Raw genomic sequence first — 15,397 nt, forward strand, 5'->3', positions numbered from 1 at the left:
CGAAGAAATCAAACACTGACAAAAGCAAAGAGTGATCGGTAGTTTTTTAATAGCACTGCTTCAAACTACTACTGCTTTTTGATACTCGTGAATATACGTCTTAGTCGCTCAAGTTTACTTTTACGCAAAGTCACTAAGGTTCAGTTTACTATGTCTACTCTTTTTTAACGATCCAAAGCTCAGTTCAACGGCCATGCAATTAGTAATCAAATATATCTCCGGCACGCTTGAAAAATAAAAAAAACAGTTCGCAAAGCAGTCATGGTGATAAATAAAAAGCTGTTACCACCTTAGTAGGTTACGATACAATCGAAAAAAGTAGGTCGCATCTTTATAAAACTTGAAAGTGATGTTAAGCTTGTTTTTTTCTTCTATTTTGCTACTAAAAACTGTGACTATCGTGAAATACACTTAACTGTTCAGATATCTATGCTAATACTAATAGTTAAATACGTTAAGTTTTAAAGAACCTCTAAAAAAGGATTTAGCTTGTAGCTGGAGTTTTGACGCCGAGCTGGCTTGATTTGATGATAGGGACTTGAGAGGTTCGTCAGTGGGTGAGTTTTGCTTATCGCCCTAGAGAGAAATAAATAAGTCTGTTAAGCATCTCTCTGTCCGGCGTGTCCAACACAAAATTGCAGAATATGAAGGGGAACCAAATTAGAAACAAGAACAAAAAATGTACTTACCATGCCCAATACTGGGTCGGGCTGAAAAAAAAATTAAAGAATAGCAGTTAGTCTTATACAAAATCCGCAATCGTAATATTTAACAATTATTGGATGAGGTGAGCATGATAGCGATATTTCGCCAAAGTTTCATTATCTGCCGAAGCCGAAGGCTGAGGGAGCTGAGGCCTTGAATTCCATCAGCGACCGATCCAATAATTGTTTTATATGCCATTCCGAGCGCACTTGTAAAGACAAGAGCGCGCACAAAATATACTTTTATAAGCTTACAACCTTTCGTCACTTCTGCATGCATAAAACTATTGTCTGTAGGTATGCGTCACTTCACAGTAAAATCTAATGTCTGTAGGTATGACGTAAGAGAAACAGAAGCAAGATAGCTGCGTGCTTATAGCCAATCAAAATCAAGCTGGTGACACCAATGTATAATAATAGTAATTATTTTTCGATATTTTAAATCGTGATTAACTTAATTTTCTCGGCACGTGACTTTCTTGAATAGCATTAAATTAGATCTAATTGAATGTACAATAAATTTTAAATGTCTTTAAGTAATTTACACGAGTCAGCAAACAAAAGCTTATTCCTTTGAAAACTGATAAAAAAACTGAGGTTGTCTGCATACGAGCCTAGTGGCCCATGAGGCGACTAGGAGTATTTCTAATCTTCCCCTGGATGGGATTATATTCTATCGCAGGGTTACCCCCCCCCCCCCCCAGCAGTAAATTCGCCAGTACCCATTTATACACCAGGGCGAATAGAGGCACTGTGAGGCTACGTTTACACGGAAGGAGATGAAAACGACCGGTTTGATTTTTCGGGGCTTTTTTTTTTTTTTTTTTTTTTTGTTTTTTTTTACGCTTCTCTTTTTTTTTTTCCCTTTTTTCCCTCTCCCCTTCAAATTTTTTTTTTTTTTTTTTAATTTTTTTTTTGGTCGAATTGAAAGTAAAGTGTCTTGCCTAAGAATACAATGCAGTGACCCGGTCAGGGCTCAAACTGGACCGTTCGATTTGTCCTTTTTGCGTGATCGCGCTCGTGCTTGTGTTGCTAGTGAAACCAGGCTTTAAGGTTTATTCTATTCGTCAAATATTGATCGCTTACCATCGCAAACTCTTCTCCTAAAGATCCTTGCATTGCCTGGATTCTGCAGCTCTTCGAACGACTTCGCCACAAACACGTATTCATTTGCTGAAGCGATGTCCAACAACTCTGTGTAATCCACGACGGTCCTGAGCTCGCCTACACCAATGGCTACAATCTGAACACCTTTGTCCTTCAAGAGTTTCGAAGCTGTGGCCAGAGGGGTGTACTGGCCTGACTTGGTCTGTTTACCGTCAGTGATAACGAACGCAATCTGTAATTTTATACGTAAACATTGATTGAGATTTCAGATTTCAGTCAACTCTCTCTAAAACGGACAACTTAATAGGAGCTGGCACCAACTGTCCGTCTTAAGGAGGGGGTTAGGGAGTTCAACTATAGTAACATGACTTGGTTTGTGGAAAATTGGCGGGGACGGGACCAACAGCAGGTGTCCGTCTTATAGAGGTTTCCCTTTAGAGAGAGTTGACTGCAAAACGTCTCCTTTAAATTCTTGGGTAAAGGTTTTATAGTCGCTTCTGATCTAAGGGATCGGGGAGTGGAGAAATCGGCGCCCAATTGATTGCGGCAACTGAGATACGACAAGAAGGATTACGTCTTGACCATCTCTGGATGGGATGATATAAAACCATCGATTCCCGTCGATAGCTTTTTTTAACCGCGGGCTCAAGATTTCTATCAAATTTCCGCAAACTATCAGCCGATAGTTCCTCGACAGAAACACTCTATTGTTTAAATGGTAGTGAGTCAGTCACTGGGTTTTGCTATAGCGTCCTAGGTAGACTGTCCACAGCCTCTCGAGCAACGCAAAAAGCAAACGAAGCGAGCGCGAAGCGCGAGGCGGGGGGGGGGGGGGGGGAGGGGGGCGGAAAGCGAGCGAAGCGATTAACACTAACCCAGGATTTGAAAGTTGATCGAGGGTTCAGTTTCTCTTGTATGACAGTGTGAGTATTTTGGTTTATGTTTTGGAGTTTGAGACTAGGCGACGCCAAAACTAGAAGACAGAATATATAAACAGGAAACCTCACTGAAAAGTCAGAAATCTAAAATCAAAATTCACACTTATCCTGGATTAGCTTAATCGTGTTAGAGCAACCCGGCCATGAAAAATAAACTGGGACAAGTAATAAACAAACAAACAAACAAACATTTACCTTGGGTACATTTGATCTCATGCCAGCAGCTGTAGTAAATAGGCTTTGCGCAGCTTGTTGAAGAGCCTTGTCAATATACGTGAATCCCCGTTGCCATGCCATACCTTCCAAAACCTTGTTGACCTCGTTCACGTTGAGCCTGCTGCCGGAAAGTGTGTTGAAACGCAGCACCACTTGAGGATTAGTGCTGTAGGCAATGGCTGCTATGTGTGTGGTCGTGGGGCCGATATCCAGTTTGCTAACGATTCTCTTGAGGAAGCGCTTTGTTCGTTCCCAGTTCGTTTTACCGATGCTTCCCGACGAGTCCACTATAAAGGCGACATCTGCGGCTTTTCTGCAGTCGGGCGCTGAAAAATTAATTCAGGGAAATGTTTTTAACTTGTTGTTATACAAATCCTTTATTCAATGAGATGATTACACAAAGGAAGCACAAAACAATACATAGCGAAAAGTTGTTTTCATAGCTGTTTGAAGTTCTCCAAAAATTTTACGAGTGTTACCAAACTGTATTCCCTCTTTCACAGCGGTTAAACGCAAAAATTCCATCGACTTTTTCCTTTATTTTATGAAATCCCCTTCTAATAACCCCCCATTCCGAAAGTCCCCCACCTTCATAAAGACCCAATTCTAATTACTGCCCATCCCCTCGAAAGGCGTATTAAAAAAAATATGGACAATACGAGGTGGATAATTCACCATATCAACACCTACATCACCATCCCAAGTCTTTTTCCGACATTATCGAATTTTGAAGCTATTTTTTTCTCCAAGAGGACTTCCGGCAAGAGAGTGATTTTTCTGTCATCATCTTGACAGAACCGCGGGCCCTATTCTCGGAGAGGATTGCATCCAAGGCTAATAATTCAAAAATTTAGTTTGAACAAAATAATGAATTCTATCATACCGCATGGTGCTCTTCTGTTAACGGCTATTCGACTTGATGTGAGACAAGCTTGTCGTCTCATTGAACACTCGTTAGGATCTTGAACATCGTCCGAACTGCAGACCGACCGGATGGTTGCAGGACACGTTGGGCAAATGCACTCTGCTTTATCGTTCACCACTTTGCAGCCCTCATTGTAAGGAGCGTTACAGCCCTCGGTTTTACAAGGATCTGCCAGAAGATCAAATTAGAGTTCAACGATTAGGTTAAGCGGAGCCAAGCCTTTCACTCCAAGGAACTCATCTGCTATAAGCTATGCACATGAAGACAAATGCCGGTCTAAATGTTATGGTTTTTCAGGGGTTTTCATCTGAAATTGGTACGTCTTTTAACTTCTAACTGTAACATCAAGCACAGAAAATAAATGAAGACTAAAAACCTGTAATAATAATAATAATAATAATAATAATAATAATAATAATAATAATAATAATAATAATAATAATAATAATACTAATAATAATAATAATAATAACTTTATTAAGTGTCAAATTTGTGTGGGGGAAAAGCCCCCTTTTTAAAAAAAAACCCTAACAAAAAAAAAAAAAAAAATAAATAAAAAAAAAAAAAAATATATATAAATTAAAAAAAAATTTAAAAATTATATAAATTTTTTTTTTTTATTTATATATATTAAATTGTTGAACAGTAAATAACTCACCTTTCGTTTGTTCTGAATATAAATAAAAAGAAAAAAGTATCATTAGTAAAAAGTTTTTATCAATTCAGTTATTCACCTTAGTACTTAACTACTAAAATGCTAAAATATATTAGACTACGAAACAATACAAAACGTCTTATCGCCCAGGGTGGGTTTGCGATTTCTCTTCAGGGATGATATAGTAAAAAACTTGACTACGACCGAACAATAACAACAATGTTTTCTTGTCTGACACCTGGCTATGACATAGACAATTTCGGTATTGCCTTTGGGAAACAAATATGTTTTGATAATTTTTGGTGGTAAGCTGTGTTTGAAAATGAATTGCTTTAGGTTAATGATCATTGGTATGAAGTAAACTTTCGGAATGATAGCCATCGCATATAGCACTTTTTGGGGTGCTTATTAGCCATGGCTATATTCTCACCTGCCTGTCTCATTATCTCCTGAGTACTACTCTCCTTTTGAGAGATCCTCTGATTTTATCTTAGTACCTAGTACCCAAGCTCATTCTTAAAGCTTACTCGATTTGGCGCGAAATGTGAGAACGCAAAGAATGAGAAATAGGGAAATACATGTAACTCCCCCTCGCACACCAAAGGAGGAGAACGCATAGCGACGTGATCCTTATATGACAAAATTCCGATGACAAAAGCCTTAAGGGTTCCTAAACACCTGCTTCAACTAAACATTTCTTGAAGATTTGAAAAACGAAGCGTGCTTCCGAGATCATGCGATAAAGGTTAAATTTCCCCTGCATTCACCCATACAAAATAAAGCATATGCATTCCAATGATTCGGGTTTCGATTCGGGTTATTTGCCCTGAAAGGCCAATCAGTGATCACTGGATCACTGGTGTTAACTGGCGATCAGCATTTACACAAATGATGACAAAGTGGAAGGGGCTGTGCAAATTCCCATTTTCTCCCAATCAGTACTATCTTTAATGTATCCCAAACTTAATATTTACAGCGTCTGCGAAAAGAACCTACCAGGACACGAATTCTGCACAATCGTCTTCGCCACGGGTGCCAATTCTGCAAAACTAGCAGCGTAAAACACCTTGTCTTTTGAACTGGCTATATCATTCAGTTGTTTACTGTCGAGATTTGTTCCAATGCCAAGGGAATAGACCTGAACTTTCTTTAGTTTGAGTCCGCTGGACGCTTCACTAAGTGGTCTCCAATTTCCTCGTTCTGTTTGTTTGCCGTCAGTAATAACAATTGCGATCTGCAGAAAGAGATGTAAATGAATAAGTAAATAAGTCAGTCTCTCAGTCAGTCAGTCAGTTGGTTTTTGTGAATGAATGAATGAACCGCTGAACCCGGAATGAAACCCTCGGATGCATGAGCGAATGAATCAATAACAAACTCAACCCATATATGACGTCGTGGTAAGGAAAGGGAGCTCTAATGAGAGATGAGAGAGAAAGAGGGAATTGCTTGAAAGCATTTTAAATTGAACATGGCCGGGACCCACATTTAAAAATAGCTTGGGTTGTTGAGTCGTCAGTTAATAATAAGTGAGTAGGAACGCTCCGACATTGATGTGAGCCTGACGACCACTATATTATCTCTTCCACGAGGAAGTACTTGTGCATAGTTCGTAACTTCTTCCGTTTTTACTTAGCCCACCAACAGGGTACGACAGAGCGGGCAGCGGAAGCGAGGGATGGGGGGGGGGGGGGGGGGCTGACCAACTCTTACTCTCACATCCCCAAAGTGCAGTCGGTAATGTTATTTTTTTTTAGAAAAACCCAAACACAACTGGAAAGTGAATTGCAAAAATAACCCGTAAACTTATGACTTGTTTAGCTAACTAGCTGATCTCTTTTCACCTGTGGAAGCTCTGGTCTCATTCCAGCTCCTCTTATAAATATTTCCCGGTCGGCAAGGATCAGAGCTTGGTCAATGTAAGTGAAGCCCCTCTGAAATCTAATTCTATCGATAAGTTGGTTGTATCCTGCCTCTGTTATTTGGGATCCTTTAAGTCTGTCGAATTTAAACTCAACATTAGCCCTGGTGCTGTAAGCTACCACAGCAATGTGTGTTTTATCCGGGCCGACATTGAAAGCTTTCACCATGTCTTTCAAGAACTGCAGCATCTTTATCCAGTTCCTACGGCCAATGCTTCCAGATGAATCCACAATGAAGGCCACGTCTGCTACGGCTTTGCAAACGAATTCTAGACGGAAGTATAGAAAAAAAAAAGAGTTAGCTTTCGATCCGTAAATGTGACCTAGGTTAAAGGTTGTTAAGACCGTCTTGGCCAAACCTCTGCCATTCCTTTGATTGCGGTAAAGGTCGTTTTTGATTTTAGTCAAAGGTATCATGCCTTTGACGTTCATCAAAGGTGTGACAAAGGTACCGTGAAATGTGGTCAATATTGGCTGCAGTCACTTCTACGACGTAACTAAAGTTTAACTTTAGTTAGTCTCAAGTTACATGACGTCATACCTAACTATAGTTAGTTCTTTTTGTCGCCTTTGCGGTCACACCAATGCAGTTAACTATAGTTAGTTCTGATTAGCTTTTTTAATAATTTTGAATTTAAATTAGTTCATGACAGCCCTTGTTTTGATCTGTGTCTAGTTGTTCCTCTATTTTTTTCTATTTTTGCACGGCATCTTGGCGTTGAAGAAAATAAGAATGCTAGACGGCAGTTTTGAAAAAAAAAAGAGTTGGCTTTTGCTCTATTGGAAATATTGATGAGGTGGGAATGATTCTTTTTGGACATGCAGTTTTTCTATTTTGTATCTGTGTAATACAATCTCGCATTGATTTTGATTGAATTGACCAATTTCAATAAATAAACATTCTACCTTGGCTGGGGAGCTTGGTGTAATCATAGGAAATAAATAATTTATTACTCCCTTAGACTCGATTCAATTTCTTTTGATTTTTCCTCGATTTTGTCATGTGGCTAAATAACATTGAGGCAAGGTTAAACTCGAGCTACTGTAGCCAGCAAGCTTGCACAACCAGCCAATGCCTTGTAGGCGAGTTAAATATGTGCAAGCTTATGCAGCCAGTGGTTTCCCCCGTTGGGAGAACGTGATCTGTAGGGCGGCCTTCAGGATTTTGCAGGAGTTTATGGGGTCACCGAGCTCGTTTTTGAGTTATTAGTACTTAAAGCTAAAACTAAAGGTTTATCAATAATTGGGCATTTGTTTGATGCCATTTTTGTAGCAGCAACTGAAATATTTGTAATACACATCATTTGTAGTACACATCAAAGTATAAGAGCTGGAAACTGTTCGGTGTTGTCAGCCTCTTTAAGCGAATACACCCCAAAATTGTTAAATTCACTTTAAAAATAAAGTTACAAACGACGGCAGCTCACCTGTTGGTTTTGGTGTGGTGGGAGGGAGGGTTGTGGGCGGAGGACGCACTGCAGGAAAAAGAGAACACCACTGTTAATGAAAGAAAAATGACTATTCTGAAAAAACTGTGTATTTGCCAAGATCTCTATCCACTGCTGAAGCTTACGACTTAGTTCAGTTGTCCATTGTTTTTTAGGACAGATTACGCTTATACGAACGACAATAAATCAGCAGTGTGCGACCATTCAAATAAACGCTGACGGACCGCATTAAACAATTATGCTTCAGTGTAAGGCGGTTCGATTTTTTTCGTCTATGGATGAAGAGCAGTCATTCAAATATCATTGTTTGGGTTGGTTTAAGTTATTGTCGAATATGATAGGTTCTCACTGCCAATCAGAGCACCAATAGAACAGGTGTACGTCATTTACGCACACTGTAATGACATAATTGCACTGAACTGGCTTATTTTTTCTTTTTATCTAAAAAACAATTAACTCAACAATTCTTATGTTAAAATTGTAATAAGGCGTTCTCTGGTAAAAATTTGTTTAAAATTATAAGCTTTCGGCAGCCAGTCTGCTGTTTTCTTGTTTTTTTTTAAATTAAAAAAAAAAAAAAAAAAAAAAAAAAAAAGCCAGTCTGCTGTCTATTAAGTGCAACTCTCGTTAAATAATGTCAGTTTATAGTCTTATTCAACAAACTAAGCGATGGCTAGTTGACAGTTGATGACAGTTGATTAATTGGTAAAAGGATCTCGTTTCGTCTGATTCTGTCTTTAATCACATTCGTGATACAAATCGGATTCCCGCCTATTTAAGACAATTATAATCACAAATGAAATTAACCATCACTCGATCCTATTGCAAAAATTAATCCGCACTCTTCAGCAAAAAGGGGTAAAGAAGCATTTACTTCATAAAACTAAACTTCTACTTTTCTTAATCAGGACACATCAAAATAGTTTCAAAACTTACCTTCACAGAGCTTCTTCCTTATATCAACAGCAAGGTTCTGGAGTTCCTTAAACGATTCCGATACAAAAACATTCTCTTGGCTTGATGCAATTTCCCTCAGCTCTGCTGCATCAGCTCCTTTGCCAACTCCAACAGCGAATACTGCAACACCTGCGTTCTTTATTCCTTGAGATGCTATTGACAGTTTGGTGTACGGTTTTGCTGTTGTTTGCTTTCCATCTGTGATGACAACCAAGGCCTAGAGAAAGCAAAAACTAAGCCATTTCGCTTGACGGAACAAAAGAGAAACTTCAAAAACCCGAACAAATTTTGCTTTATCCCTTAATTATGTTACCAACATTTTAACGTTAAATCACTTGTACCGAATTAAATACAGAATGAGATATAACAAAAGGGAAAATAGTATGCGACTAGGAGGACCCAATGGATTATTTCGGTGCCTGCATTTTCTAGAGCGAAACGTCACCTTCGTACAACGACATTTCAAGAATCTTGTCTGAATTTCCTGGTTAGTTGCTTCTGACTAAGGTTGTGTTCACACTTGGTGCCTGGGCACGGTGCCCAAGTACGATTCTCGCTGGGCACTAATGTGAACACACTATTTTTTCAAGTGCCCACGCCATAATTCAGCGTCTCGACCTTGAACTCGGGAACTTAATGGTACTTGGGTACTTTGGTTTTCTGTGTGCGCACACGACCCTATTTTTTGCCCGCGGTCAGGTACCAGTGTTCGGGCACTAAGTGTGAACATGGCCTTTAATTGATCATCTCTCCCTTTTGAACGTACCTTGCCTACGTTTGGTCTCATGCCATTTGCAGTTTGGAACAAATCACTGTCTGCAAGCAGAAGACCTTTGTCGGTGAAAGTAAAACCGCGCTGCCAACGCATTCCATCAAACGCCTTATTGACTTCATCTGTATCCTGTCGGTTGTTGAATCGTAACACCACCTCAGGGTTGTTGCTGTAGGCAACTGCTGATATGTGTGTAGTCGAAGGACTGACGTCAAGTTTGCTGACCATTGCTTTCAGGAATCTCTTCATTCTTTCCCAGTTCCTACGTCCAATGCTTCCAGATGAATCGATGACAAATCCAATATCAACGATTGGTTTGCATTCTTTGTCTAGAAAGAAGAAAAGGCCAACGCTGAAGAAATAGATAAACATTCTTTCCCATCCATTACAGTCCCTTTTCTATTGAATCTCAAGATTAAAGTACAGAATTTTTTTCACCACAGCGTAAAGCATTTATCTCGTTAAATAATGTAGTATTAGTAATTTTATCAAACGACGAAGATTGTGTTCCTTTCAATAAGAAGAAGTTTATTGCGGTTTTCACAGGCTTGCGAACTCCACGGGCTAGGTGGTGGGACGAGATAGCGGCTGCCAAAGGCGCCTGCTATGCTGATGTCCGATCTCGTAACCGAATATACAACATTTATCATGTAATAGGCAACCACTTTTGGGGTGTGTCAACACGAGCCGTGAACGAGGGATTGTGCAAAATGTCATAACACTCCCGAGACGAGGTTACGTAACCCATGATAAATTCATTTGTGAAGTGTATTGGGCTCTGTAAAATGCGCTATACAAGGATCATTATCATTCATTCAAATGGTCTTAGTAACAGTCACTGCTATTTGCATACCACATGGTCCAGTCTTTGCAATGGTCAGGAGATCCTCACTTAAACAAGATTGTCGTCTCATGTGGCACGCAGAAAGATCTTGGACATCATCTGATGTACAAACTGGGTTTGGCGTGTCTGGACATGTCGGGCAGATGCATTCCACTGTGTCATTTGCAGATTTGCAGCCTATGTTGTAGGGAGCTTTGCAGCCGATAGTCTTACAAAGATCTGGAGGTTTTTCTGAAAAAGGATGAAGTAGTCGTTATATTTCGATGGTATTCCTGCCCTTTTTAAAATGAAGCAAAATTCATATTGAAGCTAAAATGACCAAAATCGACAATAGTTACGAAATATTCACCAGGAATTTGTAAGACAACGATCAGTAAACAACAAACAAAGAAAAACAACAATAACGAACAAACAGACAACCCCAAACTTGTGATAACACCTTAATAATGCATTAAGACAAATGCTGGCAATGTTTTTTTCGGTACCACATCATTATCTTTAACCGCCGCCTGGTTAGCTCAGTTGGTAGAGCGCCTGACTCTTGCGGGAGGTCGGGGTCGAACCCCAGACCGGACCAACACTCAGGGTCTAAAAATATTGGAGATGCCCCCTTTTTTTTTTTCTCTTTTTTTTTTCTCGAAAAAGGACAAACTGCCCCTCCCTCCCTTTAAGGGGACTAAAAAACCCCCACACATAAAAAAGGAAGGGGGTTTTTTAAATTAAAAAAAAAAAAAAAAAAAAAAATCATTATACTCCAGTTTTTTTAGGAAAGCAATTTTGCTGACAAAATGTTACATCCCTTTTGTGATTATATTCTATTATTAAATATTACTTTGAGACTGTGCTTCCTTACTTGGACAAGACTTTTCCGCAATTGGCTTCACGACCTTAAGGAGATCCTCAAATCCAGTAGAAGTGAACACGTTGTCATTGGAACTTGCAATCTGCCGTAGCTGATCATTGTTAACATTACTTCCAATGCCTAAAGCGAACACTTCAACTCCTTTATCTTTGATTCTCTTAGATGCGATGTCCAAAGGTGTATATTCTTTAGCTGTTGTCTGTTCTCCATCAGTGATCACAATAGCGACCTGTTGAGAATGCAAAACCAACTGTGAGCACAAGTTCAAACCATAGTTGCAAGTGAACATAGAAGGCCAAAACACGCGTGAACCAATGAATTCGACGGCCATATAAACCACTGGAACTCTGCTGATGTCATGGAGACATCCTTTCTTGCTGATTTTAAGAAAAAACTATGGCCATTTTTAACCTTTTATACAAGCTCAAATATTTGTTTAAATTATCTAAAGCTTTCCCTTTATCTTCGAGTTATACGAGAATTATGTCCGGCTTTGCGGTCACTTTCCTCGCACGAAAGTGTTAGAAAGATTTGTTAACCTACTACTGAAGATTATCTACTCAATGACTGAGTGGGAGGGCCGGACGGGAAATATTTGATTCGACGTAGGACGTATGGACCGAGCACAGCATGGGAAAATCTGGACCCCTGGAGCGCGCGTAATTAGCCAATCAGATTCAAGGATTAAGTATTCTTGACCGCGGAGATGGTGGAGGAAAAAATAAAACAAAATATCACCCAGTTTATAAACTGTTTTGTTCTGTATTACCTGTGACACACGAGGTCTCATTCCAGCGCTTGTCGTAAACACCTGTTCATCAGCCATTATCAGAGCTTTGTCAATGTAAGTAAAGCCTCTCTGAAAGAATATTTTGTCAATCAGCTTTCCATATTCTTCTGCTGTAATTTGGGCTCCAGTCAAGGTGTTGAAAGTGAATTCCAACTTTGCGTTAGTACTGTAGGCAACTACAGCTATATGAGTTCCATTGGGACCAACGTTGAAAGCATCTGTTACTTTTTTCAAGAAGTTTAACATTTTTGGCCATCTTGAGCGACCAATGCTTCCCGATGAATCAACAAGGAATGCCACATCTGCTGTTGCTTTGCAGGCTACAAAAAAAATAAATAAACAAACGATGCCTTTAAACTATTGTATTGACAAATTCAACAGAATAACAGTGTTTCAGAACAGAATCCGCCTTGAGTGCGAGAGATCACAAGTAACACTAAAAGCCTATTTGATTTGATTCACCGTTGTTGAGATTTTCTTAATTGCTTATGGCAACTTTCTAGATAAAACTGGTTAAAAACCTTAAGTTTTGCCAGCCGTTGTTTGAAGAAAGGAACGCTCTCTTCGTACGCAAAGCCAAAAGTGATGATTGAATGCGGCTGCATTCGCACACCAAGATAACGTAATTAACAATAAACAATCATCCCTCGGTAATTTTTGCAATCAGCAGCAGACATTTACAACAATTTCTAACAGTCTTTACATCGGGGTTTCTACAAGACACTTAGTTTTCTACACTTCATGATCACCTTTCGGAGTTTCGTTTTGAAATAAACATGACATAAAGATCATGTGTTTATTGTTCATCGAGGTGTAAGAAAGGAAAGCTCGTTTGTCTCAAAATGGAATTGCTTTGAGTTGTTGATCATATCGCAATACTGCTAGTCTTCATGAGGTGATGAGGTCTATTGTTTATGTGCTGCTATTTGTAGAATGTTGGTCGCTGCTATTGGTGCGTTTCGATTTCCATTATTATTCCGACTTTCCAACTATTATCACTATTGATGTTATATTATTTATAGAGGTATTTATAGAGATAGTAAAATTTAAAAGCACAACAGCTGTTTAACAACAAAGCGGACCTATAAGGGAACAAAATCTTTAAGTTTAATTTCAAAGGTGATTATAAGAAGTGGGACATTCTGATTGATCGAGAAACTTGGCTTATGAGGCTATAATTACCCCGCGAGAGGTAATTATAACATTTGAAGGCTTGGTTACTAAGCCAAGCCACATTTGACATCCAGGCAAGTCAACATGGCTGCATTTCCCTTCATTCGAGAGAAACCACTCCAAGTCATGGATTTTCAAAACATTGGGCATTTGCAAATTGACTACCAAGGGTTTTGGACCGGAAATAGTTTCAAGAGATGGTTCTCAAGGCATTTGAGAATTGATCGTAAACACAGTGGTTTTGGAGATCGCACGCGGCTATCAGAAACTCAGATCGACTGGCCAAACATTATTCAGTTCTCTTTTGACCGGAGCTACTCATTTCGAGAGGTTTTGCACATTTGCTCAGAAGTCACCACCAATTAAACAAAGGTATGGGATATCTCTCTTTCTCGTAGTGTTTGTGTTTGTATTTTTTTCTTTTGCTTGCTTTTGAAACTCTTAGTATGCAAACGAACACTTCTGTTCGCTGTATTCTTTGTTTTCTATTGTTATTTTTCAGTTCTTGATAATCATCTCCGAAAATTATACTTAAACAATTATTCGACTCAGGCTCCGTGATCACTGTTAAATAATCACTTCACCTTCGGCGAATGATTATTAAATAGTCGAAATACTAATGAGGATCGAAATGCACCAATAGCAGCGAGCCAACATGCTACAAATAGAGAAACGTAAACAATCGACCTCGTCGCCTGATGAACACTATCAATATTGCAGTCCAAACGTCTCGATCAACACCTCAAAGCAATTTTATCGTGAGACAAGCGAATAAACGTTCATCATTCCTAAACATGACTTACGTGTCGGCGTTGGTGGAATTGTTGTTGGTGGTGGAGTAGAAGGAGTTGGCGCTGAAATAGAACATAACAAATAAAGAAAAGTTAAAAAATGGAACTATAACAGCTGGAATTTGGTTTAAAAAGGATTTCTATACTCAGTAACAAGAACGATATTTAAACAGTACCTATACAAATGCCAGTCCTATATTGCCGAACTCTGTCTTGCAAGTCGTCGTACGAATTGACTGTAAACACGTTAGCTGGTGAAGTTGCGATTTTTTCAAGTTCTGACTTGTCAACATTGTCGCCAATACCCACAACGAACACACTTGCTTTTTTGTTCCGTAGTCGCGAGGAGAGCTCGTCAAGTGGGGTATACGGTCCTTGGTCAGTTGTTTGTCTTCCATCCGTGATCACAATAACAGGCTTCAATAGAGACATAAAAAAATAACAAATAAGACAAATAAATAAATGAGAATAAGTAAATATAAGCAGTGTATAACATGAATCAGTAGGTAGCCAATTAACAATTATTTTTTAAAATCGAGGTGGATATACCGCTGCTTTTCACTGAGAGTTCAAAGAATAATTCTTTTAGTACATACACACGAAGTGATATCAACAACAAGCGATCTCAAAGTTTTCAGAAGGAAACCATTTCAAGTCGATTTAATTGACCTCTCAATTCATGCGTGGAAAACGTGCAAGCGGTACTAAACCGCATGCGCGAAACAGTTAACAGAATCTTCAAACTTGGCAAGTCTAGTCGATATTCGATAAAATCCTCGTCACAATCTAGCAAAATGCTCCTTGAAGGCAATTCAAACTGGAAATCTGAACTAAAAACCTGCTTACGAAACATTTTGACCGTTGAATCAAAGCCCTTTGAAGTTCACTTGAATTGAAAATTGAAAGAGCAGTCGGCGAAGGATCCACCTGAAAGTTTGGATTATACTGAATGTGTGCAGAACTGTGGTGAAAACTGGATGTTTTCTTGCACAAAGACGTTTTCCTGAATATCTGTGGAGGATCTTGGTTAAATAACTCTTGATGTTGCTGCCGATAAATCTGCGGTATTCATTTCTGCCGATGCCGGGCGAAGAGCGACTTGACGGTAGGCAAAAGTTTATCGTTTTGTTCACGAGTTGTGTGGACATTGTGCTGCAAATTGCGAAACATGTAGTCTTCTCTTACTTTGGAAACCACCAGGCCAAATTTCGTAGCTTTTTTTCTTTTCTGGTTTAGCATCTTCTTGTATTCTTAGTATTTGCGATTCAGAAACACCGGCGAAACGCGAGTTTACGC

General features: G+C 39.2%; 2 protein-coding genes across 2 annotated transcripts in view; both read right to left on the reverse strand.

Moving 5' to 3' along the window:
• Positions 1 to 27: 27 nt before the first annotated feature.
• On the reverse strand, positions 28 to 4,066 carry LOC144650767 (matrilin-1-like). The gene is made up of 5 exons (XM_078510517.1): positions 3,849 to 4,066; positions 2,945 to 3,291; positions 1,791 to 2,043; positions 690 to 710; positions 28 to 576 (listed from the first exon to the last, which is right to left on the reverse strand). The coding sequence occupies exons 1-5, from the start codon at positions 3,907 to 3,909 to the stop codon at positions 569 to 571; spliced, it is 690 nt and encodes a 229-aa protein (XP_078366643.1). The 5' UTR covers positions 3,910 to 4,066; the 3' UTR covers positions 28 to 568.
• A 489-nt stretch (positions 4,067 to 4,555) lies between these two features.
• The window catches only part of LOC144650785 (uncharacterized), a 130,754-nt gene continuing 119,912 nt past the window's right edge, over positions 4,556 to 15,397 (reverse strand). Inside the window, exons 146-155 of the mRNA XM_078510528.1 lie at positions 14,278 to 14,518; positions 14,114 to 14,164; positions 12,117 to 12,457; positions 11,339 to 11,576; positions 10,495 to 10,716; positions 9,636 to 9,970; positions 8,849 to 9,086; positions 7,892 to 7,939; positions 6,387 to 6,733; positions 4,556 to 5,779 (exon numbers count right to left, since the gene is read on the reverse strand). Of these exons, the coding sequence (XP_078366654.1) occupies positions 5,516 to 5,779; positions 6,387 to 6,733; positions 7,892 to 7,939; positions 8,849 to 9,086; positions 9,636 to 9,970; positions 10,495 to 10,716; positions 11,339 to 11,576; positions 12,117 to 12,457; positions 14,114 to 14,164; positions 14,278 to 14,518 (2,325 nt within the window). The 3' untranslated portion in view covers positions 4,556 to 5,515. The remainder of the gene's footprint in view (positions 5,780 to 6,386; positions 6,734 to 7,891; positions 7,940 to 8,848; positions 9,087 to 9,635; positions 9,971 to 10,494; positions 10,717 to 11,338; positions 11,577 to 12,116; positions 12,458 to 14,113; positions 14,165 to 14,277; positions 14,519 to 15,397) is intronic.

The sequence above is a fragment of the Oculina patagonica genome, chromosome 4 (genome assembly GCF_052425735.1).
Source record: "Oculina patagonica isolate OP01 chromosome 4, crgOcupat, whole genome shotgun sequence".
Taxonomy (NCBI): Eukaryota; Metazoa; Cnidaria; class Anthozoa; order Scleractinia; family Oculinidae; genus Oculina; species Oculina patagonica.

What these genes read in the sequence shown, in the direction of transcription:
- LOC144650767 (XM_078510517.1), bottom strand. Translation starts at nt 3,909, where the DNA reads ATGAGACGACAAGCTTGTCTCACATCAAGTCGAATAGCCGTTAACAGA. An exon ending in TGAGATCAAATGTACCCAAG is followed by an intron (nt 2,044 to 2,944) that starts GTAAATGTTTGT and finishes ATAAAATTACAG; the next exon opens with ATTGCGTTCGTTATCACTGA. An exon ending in TAGGAGAAGAGTTTGCGATG is followed by an intron (nt 711 to 1,790) that starts GTAAGCGATCAA and finishes TTTTTTTTTCAG; the next exon opens with CCCGACCCAGTATTGGGCAT.